General features: G+C 43.3%; 2 protein-coding genes across 12 annotated transcripts in view; both read left to right on the forward strand.

Annotated features, from left to right (window-relative positions):
- LOC139367072 (solute carrier family 12 member 7b) overlaps positions 1 to 5,280 on the forward strand; it is a 68,591-nt gene extending 63,311 nt beyond the window's left edge. For 9 of the 11 annotated variants that reach the window (XR_011626839.1, XM_071105069.1, XM_071105070.1 and 6 more), the window contains one exon: positions 1,520 to 5,280. Coding sequence is in view for 8 of the 11 variants with exons in the window: in XM_071105069.1 (XP_070961170.1) it covers positions 1,520 to 1,611 (92 nt within the window). In the remaining 3 variants the exon portion in view is untranslated. The remainder of the gene's footprint in view (positions 1 to 1,519) is intronic. The other 2 variants (XR_011626837.1, XR_011626838.1) reach the window with 1 other exon arrangement.
- Positions 5,281 to 11,657: 6,377 nt separating this feature from the next.
- The window catches only part of LOC139367073 (glucose-fructose oxidoreductase domain containing 1), a 39,005-nt gene continuing 35,327 nt past the window's right edge, over positions 11,658 to 15,335 (forward strand). Inside the window, exon 1 of the mRNA XM_071105078.1 lies at positions 11,658 to 12,965. Coding sequence (XP_070961179.1) covers positions 12,713 to 12,965 — 253 coding nt within the window. The 5' untranslated portion in view covers positions 11,658 to 12,712. The remainder of the gene's footprint in view (positions 12,966 to 15,335) is intronic.

Raw genomic sequence — 15,335 nt, forward strand, 5'->3', positions numbered from 1 at the left:
TTAATAGTTAAGTTGTTGATTGTACACTATATATACAAAGGTATGTGGACACCCCTTCAAATTAGTGGATTTGGCTATTTCAGCTACACCCGTTGCTGACAGCAGTGTTCTCTCAAACATTTTTCCGCACTGAGCAAATTTCAGGTCTGCTGAGTGCAAACTTGAATGTGTGAAAATTCTGTGCAACTACAAATGATCTATAACTGGGCTAAAAACTTACTAACTAGCAAAGGACAAGAACAAAATGTGCACGTGACTACATGTAGCTCTCGCTTTGATCTCAAAACAAGTGCATCTACTCACAATCGCTCATGCTGTAAACACAGTCCAGTTCAAGTGAATGGCACAGCTCCATATATGGCAATGGTCTATTTGCATACAGGCCTACAGGAGCTCTGATTGTGTATATGCCACACAGGTCTGTGTAGAGTACGGGTTGAGTAGTGCCTGTCAATGAAATAGAATCCTACTCCGATGCGTTCTGCCTACAACAAAATCTCTTGCGTAGTTCGTTTTGTTTCGGTATGTTGCATGGTGGTGGTTAATATTGTGTTGATTCAATCACAATTCCCACGGTAAAGGGAAACGTTAATAGTGTTAACAGGGAAAACTATAGTGGTCACCAACCTTTTCTGAGTCAAGAAGATCACTTTGAGTGAAAATGCAAGCCGAGATCTGTTCAGATTTATATTTTAACATGACTTAAAAAACATAAGCCTATGCAACATTAACCAATTAAAAACAGCCCTGTAGCAATGAGGTTTGTGCTGTAAGCTATAGGCCCAATACAATATCACCACATACAGGCTTTTCTTGAATTGCCCTGCCAGTGCATTGATGTTCGGGACATTTCAAAATTGGAGGGTGGCTATATGACACCATATCAAAAAAATAGGAACACAAAGCTTTATTGTTGGGTTTTTTACAGAAATGTTTGGCAATCGACTAGGAATGCCTTGGAGATGTGGTTGGTGACCACTGCTCTCGAAAGTTGAGTGAAATTCAATCCTGTGCTTCTCTCTTAGAGGGAACATTGGCTGACAGACATTCAACGTGGCACTATCATAGGATGCCACCTTTCCAACAAGTCAGTCTGTCAAATTTCTGGCCTGCTAGAGCTGCCCCGGTCAACTGTAAGTGCTGTTATGGTAGGCCACACAAGCTCACAGAACAGAACTGTCGAGTGCGCGTAGCACGTAAAAATCATCTGTCCTTGGTTATATCACTCACTACCGAAGAAAGTCCCCGCAGCAATGTTCCAACATCTAGTGGAAAGCCTTCCCAGAAGAGTGCAGGCTGTTAGAGCAGCAAAGGGGGGACCAACTCCATATTAATACCCATGATTTTGTAATGTGATGTTCAACGAGCAGGAGTCCACATACATTTAGTCATGTAGTGTATCTTTAAAGCGTACTAGAACTAATAGCTTCAGAGCTAATGTACTCCCCTTGTCACGTGACCTGCATAAACCCCTGTCATGTGATGTGACTTGTTTCCTCTTTGACCCTTGGCGTCTCAGACATGGAGTTCCTGGAGGTTCTGCTGGAGGGTCTCAACCGGGTCCTCCTGGTCCGTGGGGGCGGACGCGAGGTCATCACTATCTACTCTTAAACGCTTGCGGCCACAAAACCTTGGGGTTACTGGGGGATTGTCAGAGGGAGGGCCATGTTACTGGACAGAGGGCTTTTTAGCCTCGGAAGGGATGACCAATCAGGGCAGTGTGATGTCATAGCATCAGCCTGATTCGTGGAAAGAGCACATGTATCCTGGGGCCTATCTATCACGTCGACCGACTGGAGGATAGAGCATTCTGACACTAACATTTTAATCTGACACGTGTTAATATTTATTGTATGGATGTTCTTCCTTTTTTCCCCCTTCACTCCCTCTCTATGTTCAGTATTCATGTCTGTTCATGGTAATTGTGTATCATAATCAGCAGAGGACCACAGGGTTAATATAGACATGGGCTGTGTCTGAAATGGCATCCGAGTCCCTATATAGTAAACTATTTTTGACCCTTTGGCCCTATATCATTTCGGACACAGCCATAGTCTTTCTAGTTTGTCCATCTTTGCCCTCATTTTGGTTTTGGCTTTGTCCTCATCTTTCAAGTACGATTCAGATTGAGGAGGCACAAAGTCAATGTGCTGCCTTTTAAGATCTCCCTTAGCTCAGAACCAAATCGACATTGAATCCTGAAAGAGATGAATACGGTTCCTGCTCTCACCTATTATCTAAAAACTCAATAGGAATGTTGTTATCTAGAATAATATGCTTCTGTGACTCTTTCCAGTATCCTAGCCCACAGCGGAGCTCTGTTTGAACGGAAGGAGGCAGCAAGTCCAAAAAAAGCATACTTTTATTCTGTTCCACAGATCAGGATGTTGCTATGGCTTTCCAAAGCTCCATTGTCCCTTGGTTATTAAAGGGGGAGTCATATTTTGGAGGTGTTCTGCCCTACTGGTATCCTTGTATACCCCTGAAGCTACTCACAGTGGAGTTCAGTCAACCTCAATTCTAATTGAGGAAGTTAGGGGGTCTAACGCAGAAGCGGATCCACCTTGTTAATCCATACTAGGACTAGGGGGAACTAGGTTTATTCATGTATTTAATTTGTTGTTAATTGTCGTCTTGTTGTTGAGTGCAGCACAACATCTGAAAGAGGTCTGTGTATGGGGTGGGGAGCTTTGGCAAGGATAGGCCCAAGGATTTTAATGTGCAATAGATGCTGTTGATGTGGTGAATTGCAGACAGGCCTGAGACACAGAAGGTGGTCCACCTTGCCTGGTGGGGTCTCCTTAATTGACCCTGTTTTATTGGCTCTGTAACATTGGTCAAAGTCCCCGACTTCAGCCATTGCTTTAAGAAATAGCCGTAGTATATATCCTAGTATTTAGCCTATGTTAACTGTGTTACACCCAATACACAGCATAAAGCATATTTATTTATGTTGGGATTATTGGAAATTGTATGCAAGGGTGCAGGGAATGAAAGTCGTTTTTTGTAAAGAGCCTATTTTCAGGTACAGGAGTGCTGCTTTAAATTCACGTACCGTTCCACAGCTTCACAAATCTAGGACAACTGGGGTCATCAAGGTATTTCACCTACCAGAGCCCATTGGATATATACATCAACATATAGGAAAAATCACGAGATGGTTTGACACTAACACTGAATCTGAATTAATCATCAACTCAAGAATTTGTCCACTTCTCTGTGACCCTCAAATCGGTCATTGTGTTGCTTGACAGCTTAAACAGAAGGAAATGTGCTTGTTGGAGTCATCCTCTGATGGCCTAGCCACTGTTGACTGTTCGGGTACTGTAGGCTCATTTTCAGCACGGTGTCGTTAGAGACATTGACACTCAGCGTTTTGCACAGTCTTCGATGTACAGTACTGCACTGATACGGTAGATTGCATTGCATTGTTTGGCTCTGATAATAGAAGTATTTAGGCTGGGATGTTGTAATACAGTGATGCCACCACATTCAAATGGCTGTGATTTGTGAGTATCACGTCTATCACAGGACACCAAACCAAGATTCTGTACTGGAATAGAAAAGTCTCATTATGAAATAGCTATGTCCCATGTTGTGCTCCGAACCATCAATGTTTTCTCTCTCTGATGAGCACCATGCAGAGTAGGTAGGTGAGTAGAGTTTGTGAAAACATGCGGTCTCATAGGTCAATCATATAGGTGTGGTCTGTAGGTATCAGTTGATCATACTGTTCAATGTCAGGATTTGTTCTTATGTTATTTGTGTTTTAATTGTACGTGCATATTCTCTAGGTTTCATCTTTTCAACTGACCATGATGAATCATTTTGACTTTGTATAGGAAGAAACGTGCCAAAAAGACTAAGGCTGAAAGTATATGCTTGTCAATGTCAGCCACAGTACACGCGCCAACTGTCGCCCGTGCTTGTAGGGTGGGGGAAAAAGCAAGATCACTTTCAAATTGTAAATACAATATACGTTATTATAACCAGTTAATGCTTTTGATTTGGAGACGCACAGAGGTCAACACATTTGAACTCAAATTCTTACCTAACAGACCATTTTGATGAGCAACACTGAGTTTGTGGTTACAAAATGAGTTCCTTTTAGGCTACATAACAACAGTGGAAGGAATGGCGTCTGTGATTTCTAGGGCATGTGAAGCCCAGTTTTATAGGAAGTAGGAAGTCACCAGATATAAGAAACTATTGGGGCAAAGAAAGGAAGGAATCACTCATCAAACTCTCCTGTATTTACATCCACAGTTTATTTTGAAACCTTTTCGTAGCTGTGCAGTATTTTATAACCAGAACATTGTATTTTTCTACAGTATGTCATGAAAACAACCTGTCTTTTGTTGTAGCGTCGACCATCAGACAATGTTTTTATGTTTCCGGTGTGTTTTTGTTTTGTTTTTCCGACATACACCTGTGTAACTTGTAGTCATAGTGTCTGTTTGCACTTAACTGTTATGTTATACTTGATTTTCTGATAACACTCTTTAAGTGTTAGTTTTCAGGACTGGAGTATTTCCATTTTATGGAGGTGTGGGATGGATGGGGGGGGGGGGGGGGGGTATATATTCCAAGTTGTTTGCAGATCTGTTTTGTTTGTGTTTTTCTCAAACACATTGGAAACACAGACTTTGGCAGAGATTTCACCGAAAGGATTTCTGAGGAGCCAGTTGGAGGATGGGTTATGTTACTGATTTTAAGTTAATTGAAAATGTATTTTTATTTTAGGTTTTTAGCCACCAAAGATACAATCTTTGAGTCTGTGATATGAAACGTCACATTGTTAATAGTGCAAGAAATAAAGTTTAACTAAAAACAGCACAGCTTGCTTACTTGAGCTGAATAGCAGCAAAAGAGATGACTTCAAACCTTTTTTAGAGGACACAAAACTAAGACTTCTGTGTGATAGTATAGCAAGCAGTATATGTTCCATTTACCTGGTTAAAGTGACGAGAGAATGTAATCTACCTCAAGGGGGCCATGGAGGCTTCATCGAAGGAGAAGCAACCTGTCGAATCGCTTTCTCTTTTCTCTGTACATAGTTACAATCTTTTATATGAAGCGATTATTAGCGATTGGGGAGTGAGCCTCCATTCTGAGGGAGAACCAGCGTGTGTGTGCGTGTGTGTGTGTGTGTGTGCACACCTCACATATTGTACTCTAGTAGGAGTTACTTTTGGGAGCATGCGTAGCGAAGGGTAGCCCTTTAAATTATATCTGTGCCTCTGAGTAATGAATAAATAAAAGTGCTGAAATATGTCTGAACTGTACAAACTCCTGTCATTTGTTATGTTTTTCACTATATTAAAGTATTTATTTTAACATTGTAATATATCCTAATCCAAGTAGTGTGCTGAGATAAGTATATTGTGTAGAATGGACGTAGTGCATTCGAGAAGTATTCAGACCCTTTGACTTTTTCTACATTTTGTTAAGTTACAGCCTTATTCTAAAATTGATTAAATATAGTTTTTTTCTCAGCAATCTACACACAATACCTCATAATGACAAAGTGAAAACAGTTTTTTTTTTTAAATACATTTGCAAATGCATTACAAATACAAAATAACTTATGTACATAAGTATTCAGACCCTTTGTTATGAGACTCGAAATTGAGCTCAGGTGCATCCTGTTTCCATTGATCATCCTTGAGATGTTTCTACAACTTGGATTGGGGTCCACCTGTGGTAAATTCAATTGATTGGACATGATTTGGTCACTGTAGTTCCTCTGTAGAGATGGGAGAACCTTCTAGAAGGACAGCCATCTCTGCAGTACTCCACCAATCAGACCTTTATGGTAGAATGGCCAGACGGAAGCCACTCCTCAGTAAAAGGCACATGACAGCCTGCTTGGAGTTTGCCAAAAGGCACCTAAAGAATCTCAGACCATGAGAAACAAGATTCTCTGGTCTGATGAAAATGAGATAGAACAATTTGGCCTGAATGCCAAGCGTCATGTCTGGAGGAAACCTGGCACCCTCCCTACGGGGAAGCATGGTGGTGGTAGCATCATGCTGTGGGGATGTTTTTCAGAGGCAGGGACTGGGAGACTAGTCAGGATCAAGGCAAAAGTGAATGGAGCAAAGTACAGAGAGATCCTTGATTAAAACCTGCTCCAGAGCGCTTATGTAACAGTATAACTTTAGACCGTCCCCTCGCCCATACCCGGGCGCGAACCAGGGACCCTCTGCACACATCAACAACAGTCACCCACGAAGCATCATTACCCATCGCTCCACAAAAGCCACGGCTCTTGCAGAGCAAGGGGAGCCACTACTTCAAGGTCTCAGAGCAAGTGACGTCACCGATTGAAACGCTATTTAGCGCGCACCACCGCTAAATAGCTAGCCGTTTCACATCCGTTACACTTAGGACCTCAGACTGGGGTGACCTTCCAACAGGACAACAACCTTAAGCACAGAGCCAGGACAACGCAGGAGTGGCTTCGGGACAAGTCTCTGAATGTCCTCAAGTGGCCCAGACAGAGCCCGGACCTAAACCAAAAGATGCTTCAACAAAGTACTGAGTAAAGGGTCTGAATGCTTATGTAAATATGATATTTCACTTTTTAAATTGTAATACATTTGCTAAAATTTCTAAAAAACTGTTTTTGCTTTGTCATTGTGTGGTATTGTGTGTAAATTGATGAGGGGAAAAAAAGCTATTTAATACATTTTAGAATAAGGCTGTAATGTAAAAAATAAAAATGGGAAAAAGTCAAGGGGTCTGAATACTTTCCGAATGCACAGTATGCTACTCTGACATGGAGAGTAAGGAATCATGTCGGCTCTGTTGATGGCATTTCTAACCGTTGGACAACTTTCAGTACATTGCACCATCCTGTCCTGAACGTGACCCAGGATATTGCATCTGTCACATGGAGACAGAACACTGTAGAATCTCTCCACCAGGGGGCAGCCAACCCTTTTATACATCTATGTAGTCTGAAAAGCCACATAGATAAGCCACATCTTTTGCATGCTTATTTTGAAAGACAGCAAAAATGTGTCCCACTGCATGAATCAGAGTTGATCAGATGTCTGAGTTTTGACAGAGTTTGGGTATGTGTTGTTAGATCAAACTTTTTTCTGTATCCATAAGGGGTCATCAAGACTTCTATAACCTCCAGAAATCACTGTTATCGTGTTTAAGATGTAGTGGTTAAGTAGTGCCATTTGTGTAACCTTTTGCGACCTTCGTCACCTCTGATAGATACTGCTGAATTGTAGTTTCATTCGTCTTTGCATTAAATGCCCCTGTGATGAACCCCAAGTTGCTTAACAGGAGGACAAAAAGGGAAGAGAATGCTTTGGATAGTGTCAGTGGACATGTCGTTTTGTCCCTGTCGTGATGCTGCTCCTATCACTTTTGCTCTCACTAACAGGTAAATACTTATCTTTGAATTTGCATTTGTGTATTTACAGTGTACTATGTGAATGATACATTAATATATTGTGGGTTAGTGCATTGTCTGTAAAACACGCGATTGTATAGTCAGAGGAATTGTTCGTTATAGTACAATCATGACAAGTCATTGGTGCTGAAAAACTGTCCAGTAGGAGCCTGCTAAGTCCTGAATGAGACCGAGGTTACTGGATACCCGGGTGACACAGTAATCATCTCCTGTCATTATATATATTTTTTGTGTGTGTGCGCTGACACTCCTATATTCTCATGCTGATGGACAGAGAAAATATTTTGAGAATACATTCAGGCCTCCATACTCGTGCTCCTAACTCTGGACTTCTATCACCAACAGGTCCTGTTATTCAGTCTGTTTGTGACACTGTCATACCACACACACAGATGACTCACCTTGACATGACCCTGCTGGGCTGGCCCTCTTGCTCAGACATGAGAATGGGTAGTCAGGATGAGTGTGAAGATGCACGTAGCCTACGTGGACTGCTTTGGTCTCTGTTACTGTAGGTGGGTTAAAACAAGCCTGTGGTTGTAACTTGTAAATGATGCCCTTTACTAGTCTGTCTTCCTATACCTACAGGTTTATATGGACGGTCACCAGATGGATTCTCTTTGCCATCCTGCTAGCCTGCACTGTGACTGCTTCAAGCCCTGCACCCCTCACTCCCCGGTTGAGTTGCCCTTAACGCTTGGCTAATGTCAGGTATTCTCCTTTCCCCATAAGATTAAGGTTTGGATTGGGGTTAGGGTAATCTGATCCTAGATCTGTGGTTAGAGGCATCTTTTCAAATTCTCACTACACTGGGCAAGGAAAGTACCAGAACCTTGAACTTTGGCATTGAATGACCTTTGACCTCCTCTCTTACAGTATATGAATCGTCAGCACAAGCTGGGCAAAGTACTGCCACTGTTTTCCACCTCAGTTTGCTCAGTTGTTTACAGAATCAACGGCACACTCTGCCAAAGACAAACTGATATAGACACTGTGGATTATGCCAGCTGTGGATTATGTCAGCAAGTTCACAGTGGTTACAAAATAAATGGAAGATGTGCTGCTGAAGGCTGAACTAATCTGTATATTGATTTATTAGGTTTATGTGACATTCAGCTTTGTCCATTCAGACAGAGATTTTATTTGATTGTTGTTGTTGATTTATGTCAATTCCACAGCTTGTCAGTTCAACATAGAGGTAGTGATCACACTATGCAACATATGCCAAAGCAGACAGCTCTGTGCGCTCGCTCTGTAGGCCTAGAAATACACCATATATACAAAAGTATGTGGACACCACTTCAAATGAGTGGATTCGGCTATTTCAACCACACCCGTTGCTGACAGGTGTATAATCAAGCGTACATCCATGCAATCGCCATAGACAAACATTGACAGTAGAATGGCCTTACTGAAGAGCTCAGTGACTTTCAATGTGGCACCGTCATAGGATGCCAACTTTCCAACAAGTCAGTTCGTAAAATTTCTGCCCTGCTAGAGCTGCCCCGGTCATCTGTAAGTGCTGTTATTGTGAAGTGGAAGTATTTAGTAGCAACAATGGCTCAGCCGTGAAGTGGTAGGCCACACAAGCAACACTTACTACCGAGTTCCAAACTGCCTCGAGGAGCAACGTCAGCACAATAACTGTCCGTCTGGAGCTTCATGAAATGGGTTTCCATGGCCAAGCAACCGCACACAAGCCTAAGATGACCATGTGCAATGCCAAGCGTCAGCTGGAGTGGTGCAAAGCTCACCGCCATTGGTCTTTGGAGCAGTGGAAAGGCATTCTCTGGAGTGATGAACCACGCTTCACCATCTGGCAGTCTGATGGACAAATCTGGGTTTGTCAGGTGCCAGGAGAACGTCACCTGCCCAAATGCATAGTGCCAACTGTAAAGTTTGGTGGAGGAGGAATGATGGTCTGCGGCTGTTTTTCATGGTTTGGGCTAGGCCACTAAGTTCCAGTGAAGGGAAGTCTTAATGCTACAGCATACAACGACATTCTAGAAGATTCTGTGCTTCCAACTTTCTGGCAAGTTTGGGGAAGGCCCTTTCCTGTTTCAGCATGACAATGCCCCGTGCACAAAGTGAGGTTCATACAGAAATATGTTGTTGAGATCGGTGTGGAACAACTTGACTGGCCTGCACAGAGCCCTGACCTCAACCCCATTGAACACCTTTGGGATGAATTGGAAGGCCGACTGCGAGCCAGGCCTAATCGCCCCTTAACATCAGTGCCCGACCCGGCAGCAATGTTCCAACATCTAGTGGAAAGCCTCCCAGAAGTGTGGATGCTGTTTTAGCAGCAAAGGGGGGACCAACTCCATATTAATGCCCATTATTTTGGAATGAGATGTTCAACGAGCTGGTGTCCACATACTTTTGGTCATGTAGAGTACCTCCATATTATCATTTCAGAGTGAGTAGCAGTAAAATAAAGCGAACTGATAGAATCCGGGCCATGCCGAGGAGCAAGACAGCGTACAGCGAACTCAACCCTGATAAAATTCCAATCCTCGCTGGCACCCAGGGCATTGTGCTCTGCTGCAGAATTCAAAGAAGCTCAAGTCCGTCATATGATAAGATATGCCAACTGCCAATGAGGTTCTAAGATTTCTCTGTTTCTTTTGCTTAAGCCTGTAGTATTATCCAGCATTGCAGCATCACATGGTTTATCAGTCTCTCTGTGACATCCAATAACTTCACAACAAAGTTGACTACAAATGCAAAGTTGCCAATGTCTTTGCAATTGTTACAAACAAGCAAGACTGAGATGACTGCATTCAAATATAAACAGTAGGCTATAGGCCTATTTCAATCATATTGAAATATATTTTATGTTCAATCGAGTTCTATTTTGCTACTTATAGGCTACTGTCTGTAATTTGTCTCAATATATTTCATGATGTGTAGCCTAACTTGTGCAATGACATGCCAAATCGGTGGTTTAGTGCCTCGATATTTGCAGCTCTCTAGGAGCTGATCCATTGCCAGTATTGTGAAACAATTATAATGTTAAGGAAATAATTTAATGGAGAAGGCTGATCCGAGAGCAGCATTCCCTTTCAAACACGTATGTGTACATTTATTTTGCAACTCTTGTGCACACAACGCGGGCAGTCTGGTTAGCATGTTAGGCTTATGCTTGTTTTAACAATGCATATTTCCTACAACAGCCAAAGACGTAACATTCGTTTCCCAAAACACCACACATCGAGAACAGTTGCTTCGTGCGCCGTTGGAGCATGTGTCGATACTGATAGGATCGAAAGAAAGGCAGTGCTTTTATAATTAAAATCTTACCATATCATTATTTCGCAATACTGACAACGGATCAGCTTCTAGAGAAATACAGTACAGTGGCTTCAGAAAGGATTCACACCCCTTGACTTTAGTGCTTTGTTGGAAACAGGATGCATATTTTTGAATATTTGTATTCCATACTGGCTTCTTTCTTTTCACTCTGTCAATTATGTTAGTATTGTGGAGTAACTACAGTGTTGATCCATCCTCAGTCTTCTCCTATCACAGCCATTAACCTCTGTAAATGTTTTAAAGTCACCGTTGGCCTCATGATGAAATCCCTGAGCGGTTTCCTTCCTCTCCGGCAACTGAGTTAGGAAGGATGTTTGTATCTTTGTAGTGACTGGGTGTATGTAATTAATAACTTCACCATGCTCAAAGGCTTGTTAAACAAATTTTTACTCCTGAACTTATGTTTGCTTTCCATAACAAAAGGGTTCACTACTTATTGACTCAAGACATTTCAGCTTTCCATTTTTTATTAATTTGTAAAGATTTTGGAACATAATTCCACTTTGACATTATGGGGTATTGTGTGTAGGCCAGTGACAAAAAGTGGGGGTGAATAATTTCTGAAGGCACTGTATTACCACCTACGGCTGCAAATATTGATGTGGCATGTTCTAATGCTTACCCAATAAAAAGTAACAAAATCACAGATTTGGCACATCATTGCGGCTGCGCACATGTTAGCCTGAAATGAAATAGAGACAAATTACAGACAGCTTACAAAGTCGCAAAATAAATGTATGAAATATAATTAATGATTGAAATAGGCCTACTGTATGTGAATATGTAACGGATGTGAAATAGCTAGCTAGTTAGCGGTGGTGCGCGCTAAATAGCGTTTCAATCGGTGACGTCACCTGCTCTGAGACCTTGAAGTAGTGGTTCCCCTTGCTCTGCAATTGCCGCGGCATTTGGAGTGATCGGTAACTGTTGTTGACGTGTGCAGAGGGTCCCTGGTTTGAGCCCGGGTATGGGCGAGGGGACGGTCTAAAGTTATACTGTTACAAATACAGCCATCTCGCTTTTCATTTGAACCATATTTTTATACGTCGCTTGTTTGTATCAATTGCAAAGACATTGGTAACGTTGTATTTGTTGTAGGCAACATTGTTTTGAAGTTATCGGTGGTCACAGTGAGACGGATACACCGTGTGAGTTTAGCAGAGATCTTCCGTGTACAAATTGAAGCGGTAGGACAAAATAAAACACGACGCATTTAGCTGTTCTACGAGTGGTCTGAGGCAGGTGTTAGATTACGAGAATTTTCAAATGCAACGTTATCATTTAACGATACTCCTAAGGTTCTAACGTTGATCTTAGCCGTAAAATGCTTTTTGGAGACCAGGCCCTGGTCTTTAATAAACTATACTCCGTTATTGCACCTGCTGCGACTATGATGTGCGTCGAATTCGAATCACTTCATACCAGGAGCGAGAGGGTTAAAACTGGGAGGGGATCACTCTCCGGAGCCTGACGTATCCAGCACAGTCATTGCAGAACTGGGTTGCAACGTTATTAAAAGCTGCATAATACCGCTGGATCATCGGCGTTGCATGTATTTAAATACAGGCATCCTCCCAGGCCTATTGAAGGCGACTGGAATGCTTTTTCACACCTCTACAACGTTCAGGAAATTCGTACTTATTTTCTTGGTTTCTATATCTGTACAGAGGGCGTTGCAGGAAAGACGAAAGTGACATGCCCTTCATTCGTAGCCGGACGCGGTTAATTCAGAATGGTGCATTTTAATTTGTGTATCTAGAATACGCGGATTTAGGTATAATTGTTGTGATAACTGCGGATACGACAATATCTATTACAAATCGATCAAAACGGATGCTAAAATGCGAGGTGCCAGGTCGATTTGAGCGGGTGGATGGCCAATCTGATGTTAACAATTGCGTTTCTCCCCGCGTCTGCCGCGTTGCTATGCTGTGAAGCAAGTCGGGAAGACCCGGCACTCGAGCCATGCTTCCCGGGGTCGGCGTGTTTGGCACCAGCTTGACCGCGCGTGTGATTATCCCTCTTCTGAAGAACGAAGGATTCGCCGTCAAAGCTCTATGGGGACGGACTCAGGAGGAAGCAGAGGAGTTGGCCAAGGAAATGAATGTACCGTTTTATACCAATAGAATCGACGACGTTTTGCTGCATCAGGATGTGGATTTGGTGTGCATTAACCTGCCTCCACCTTTGACGCGGCAGATTGCTGTCAAAACATTAGGTGAGTCGGGGATGCTGTGACATGAGCTTCCTTGGTGTGATAGCCTATATATGGCGTTTGACTTATTCCCCATTAATTTCACAAGGACAGTTATACAGCTTATTTCAACATTGCTATGTATTATTTTCAATGAACAGACGTAGAGTAAGGTAGGCTATTTGCGGAGAAGTGTATCTGATGTTGCCGACAGCTGTGGAGTCTCTCCCAATCAGCTGCAATCTAAATGAATGAAAATGAGCAGCCTATACTTCTGTATAATCACTTTAAAATCCCTTACTAATAGGCCAGGGTTCGGGACACAATGTCCGTGCTATCTTAATTACGTCTTCTTCAACATGAACCAGTTGACATTTGGTAAGGCAGGAACTTTTGCAATTGAGTCTACAGTTATTCCATAATTATGACAGAAATGACTGGCTGGCTATTTGAGAAGGGTGCAACTGCAGCTGCAATTTGGGGTGTTGCTGCATGTGGCCATTCCTGCATCTGCAGGAAATTCCAAAATCATGGGCATTAATATGGAGTTGGTCCCCCCTTTGCTGCTAAAACAGCATCCACTTTTCAGGTAAGTCTTTCCACTAGATGTTGGAACATTGCTGCGGGACTTGCTTCCATTTACCGACGAGCGTTAGGGAGGTTGGGCATTGATGTTAGGTGATTCGGCCTGGCTCGAAGTCTGCCTTCCAATTCATTCCAAAGGTGTTCGAAGGAGTTGAGGTCAGGGCTCTGTGCATGCCAGTCAAGTTGTTCCACACCGATCTCAACAAACCATTTCTGTATGAACCTCGCTTTGTGCATGGGGGCATTGTCATGCTGAAACAGGAAAGGGCCTTCCCCAAACTGTTGCCACAAAGTTGGAAGCACAGTATTGTCTAGAATGTTGTATGCTGTAGCGTTAAGATTTCCCTTCACTGAAACTAAGGGGCCTAGCCCGAACCATGAAAAACAGCCCCAGAACATGTTCCCTCCTCCACCAAACGTTAGTTGGCACTATACATTGGAGCAGGTAACCTTCTCCTGGCAGCTGCCAAATCTGCCTTTCGTGCACTGTTTTCCTGCAGTTCCGTTAACGACGGCGAGGGCAGGTGTTCGGGCAGGCGGGAGCGAAGGACACTGCGCTAGCTTAACCAGCTAGTCCTAAGGAGGACTCCAGTACACGGGAGGCGGGGAAGGCTAGCACACAATGTCGCTAGCACACATTGTCGCTCCCGCCTGTTCTGTACCGGAGTAGCTAGCTGTAAGTGGGGGGCGACACTGGTATATCGTGTCCTTCGTCCCAGCCTGTCGGTTACGGTTTTCTATGGTAGGCGGGAGGAGGGGGCGAGAACTAGCTAGTTAGCACACAGTGTTGCTCCAGACTCCTGCCTGCTTTACTAGCAAGAGGCGGGGGTAACCAGTAGACCGTGTCCTTTGCCACTGCCTGTCGGGCACTGTTTTCCTGCAGTTCTGTTAAAGACGGTGAGGGCAGGCTGGGGAGGGGGGGTGTTCATGCAGGAACCAATGGGATACTCGAGGTGGGGGTGTTCCTGTAGATGCCCACAGGCAGGAATGCTCCAAATTGCAGGCTGCAGTTGCACACTATTGGACTGTTTGCCTCTACTCTAGACCATGTGATAATGGATAAATCAGATGGACAGACTGACACATGCAGGTGTCCAGTGACGATGATGAAATAGGAAATAACCATGGGACGAGACATGGGAGACCTAAAGATAACCCCACGCTGGCCGAGCCAGCAGAGGGCAAAACACATCACTAAGGCAACATCACAGAGAATGAAACCCTTAATAAATAAAACCCTCTTAATAAGCCTACTTTCTGCAGTTCTTGGAGCTGTGGCCTTGTTACATAAGTAGAGGCTGAATATAGTTACATGATGTAGGATCTTAATTTGATCACTCTTTTGTTTGTAAGAGTTTTCTTACATAGTAGGAAATGCAATATTGTAGTGTATTCAAGGTTTAAAAAGACTTCTACAATTTTTTATTTCCACTAACTTTTTTTATTCTTTTCAATTTTTATTATTATATTTCGTGGTATTCAATTGGTAGTTACATTCTTGTCTCATTGCTGCAACTCTCGTACGGACTCGAGAGAGAGAGGCGAAGTCGAGAGCCGTGCGTCCTCCGAAACACAACCCAACCAAGCCGCACTGCTTCTTGACACAATGTCCTCTTAACCCGGAAGCCAGCGGCACCAATGTGTCGGAGTAAACACTGTACACCTGGCGACCGTGTCAGCGTGCACTGCGCCCGGCCCGCCACAGAAGTTTCTCGTGCACGATGGGACAAGGACATCCCTGCCGGCCAAACCCTCCCCTAAACCGGATGACACTGGGCCAATTGTGCGCAGCCCCATGGGTCTCCCGGT

Source organism: Oncorhynchus clarkii, chromosome 15 (assembly GCF_045791955.1).
Source record: "Oncorhynchus clarkii lewisi isolate Uvic-CL-2024 chromosome 15, UVic_Ocla_1.0, whole genome shotgun sequence".
Lineage (NCBI taxonomy): Eukaryota > Metazoa > Chordata > Actinopteri > Salmoniformes > Salmonidae > Oncorhynchus > Oncorhynchus clarkii.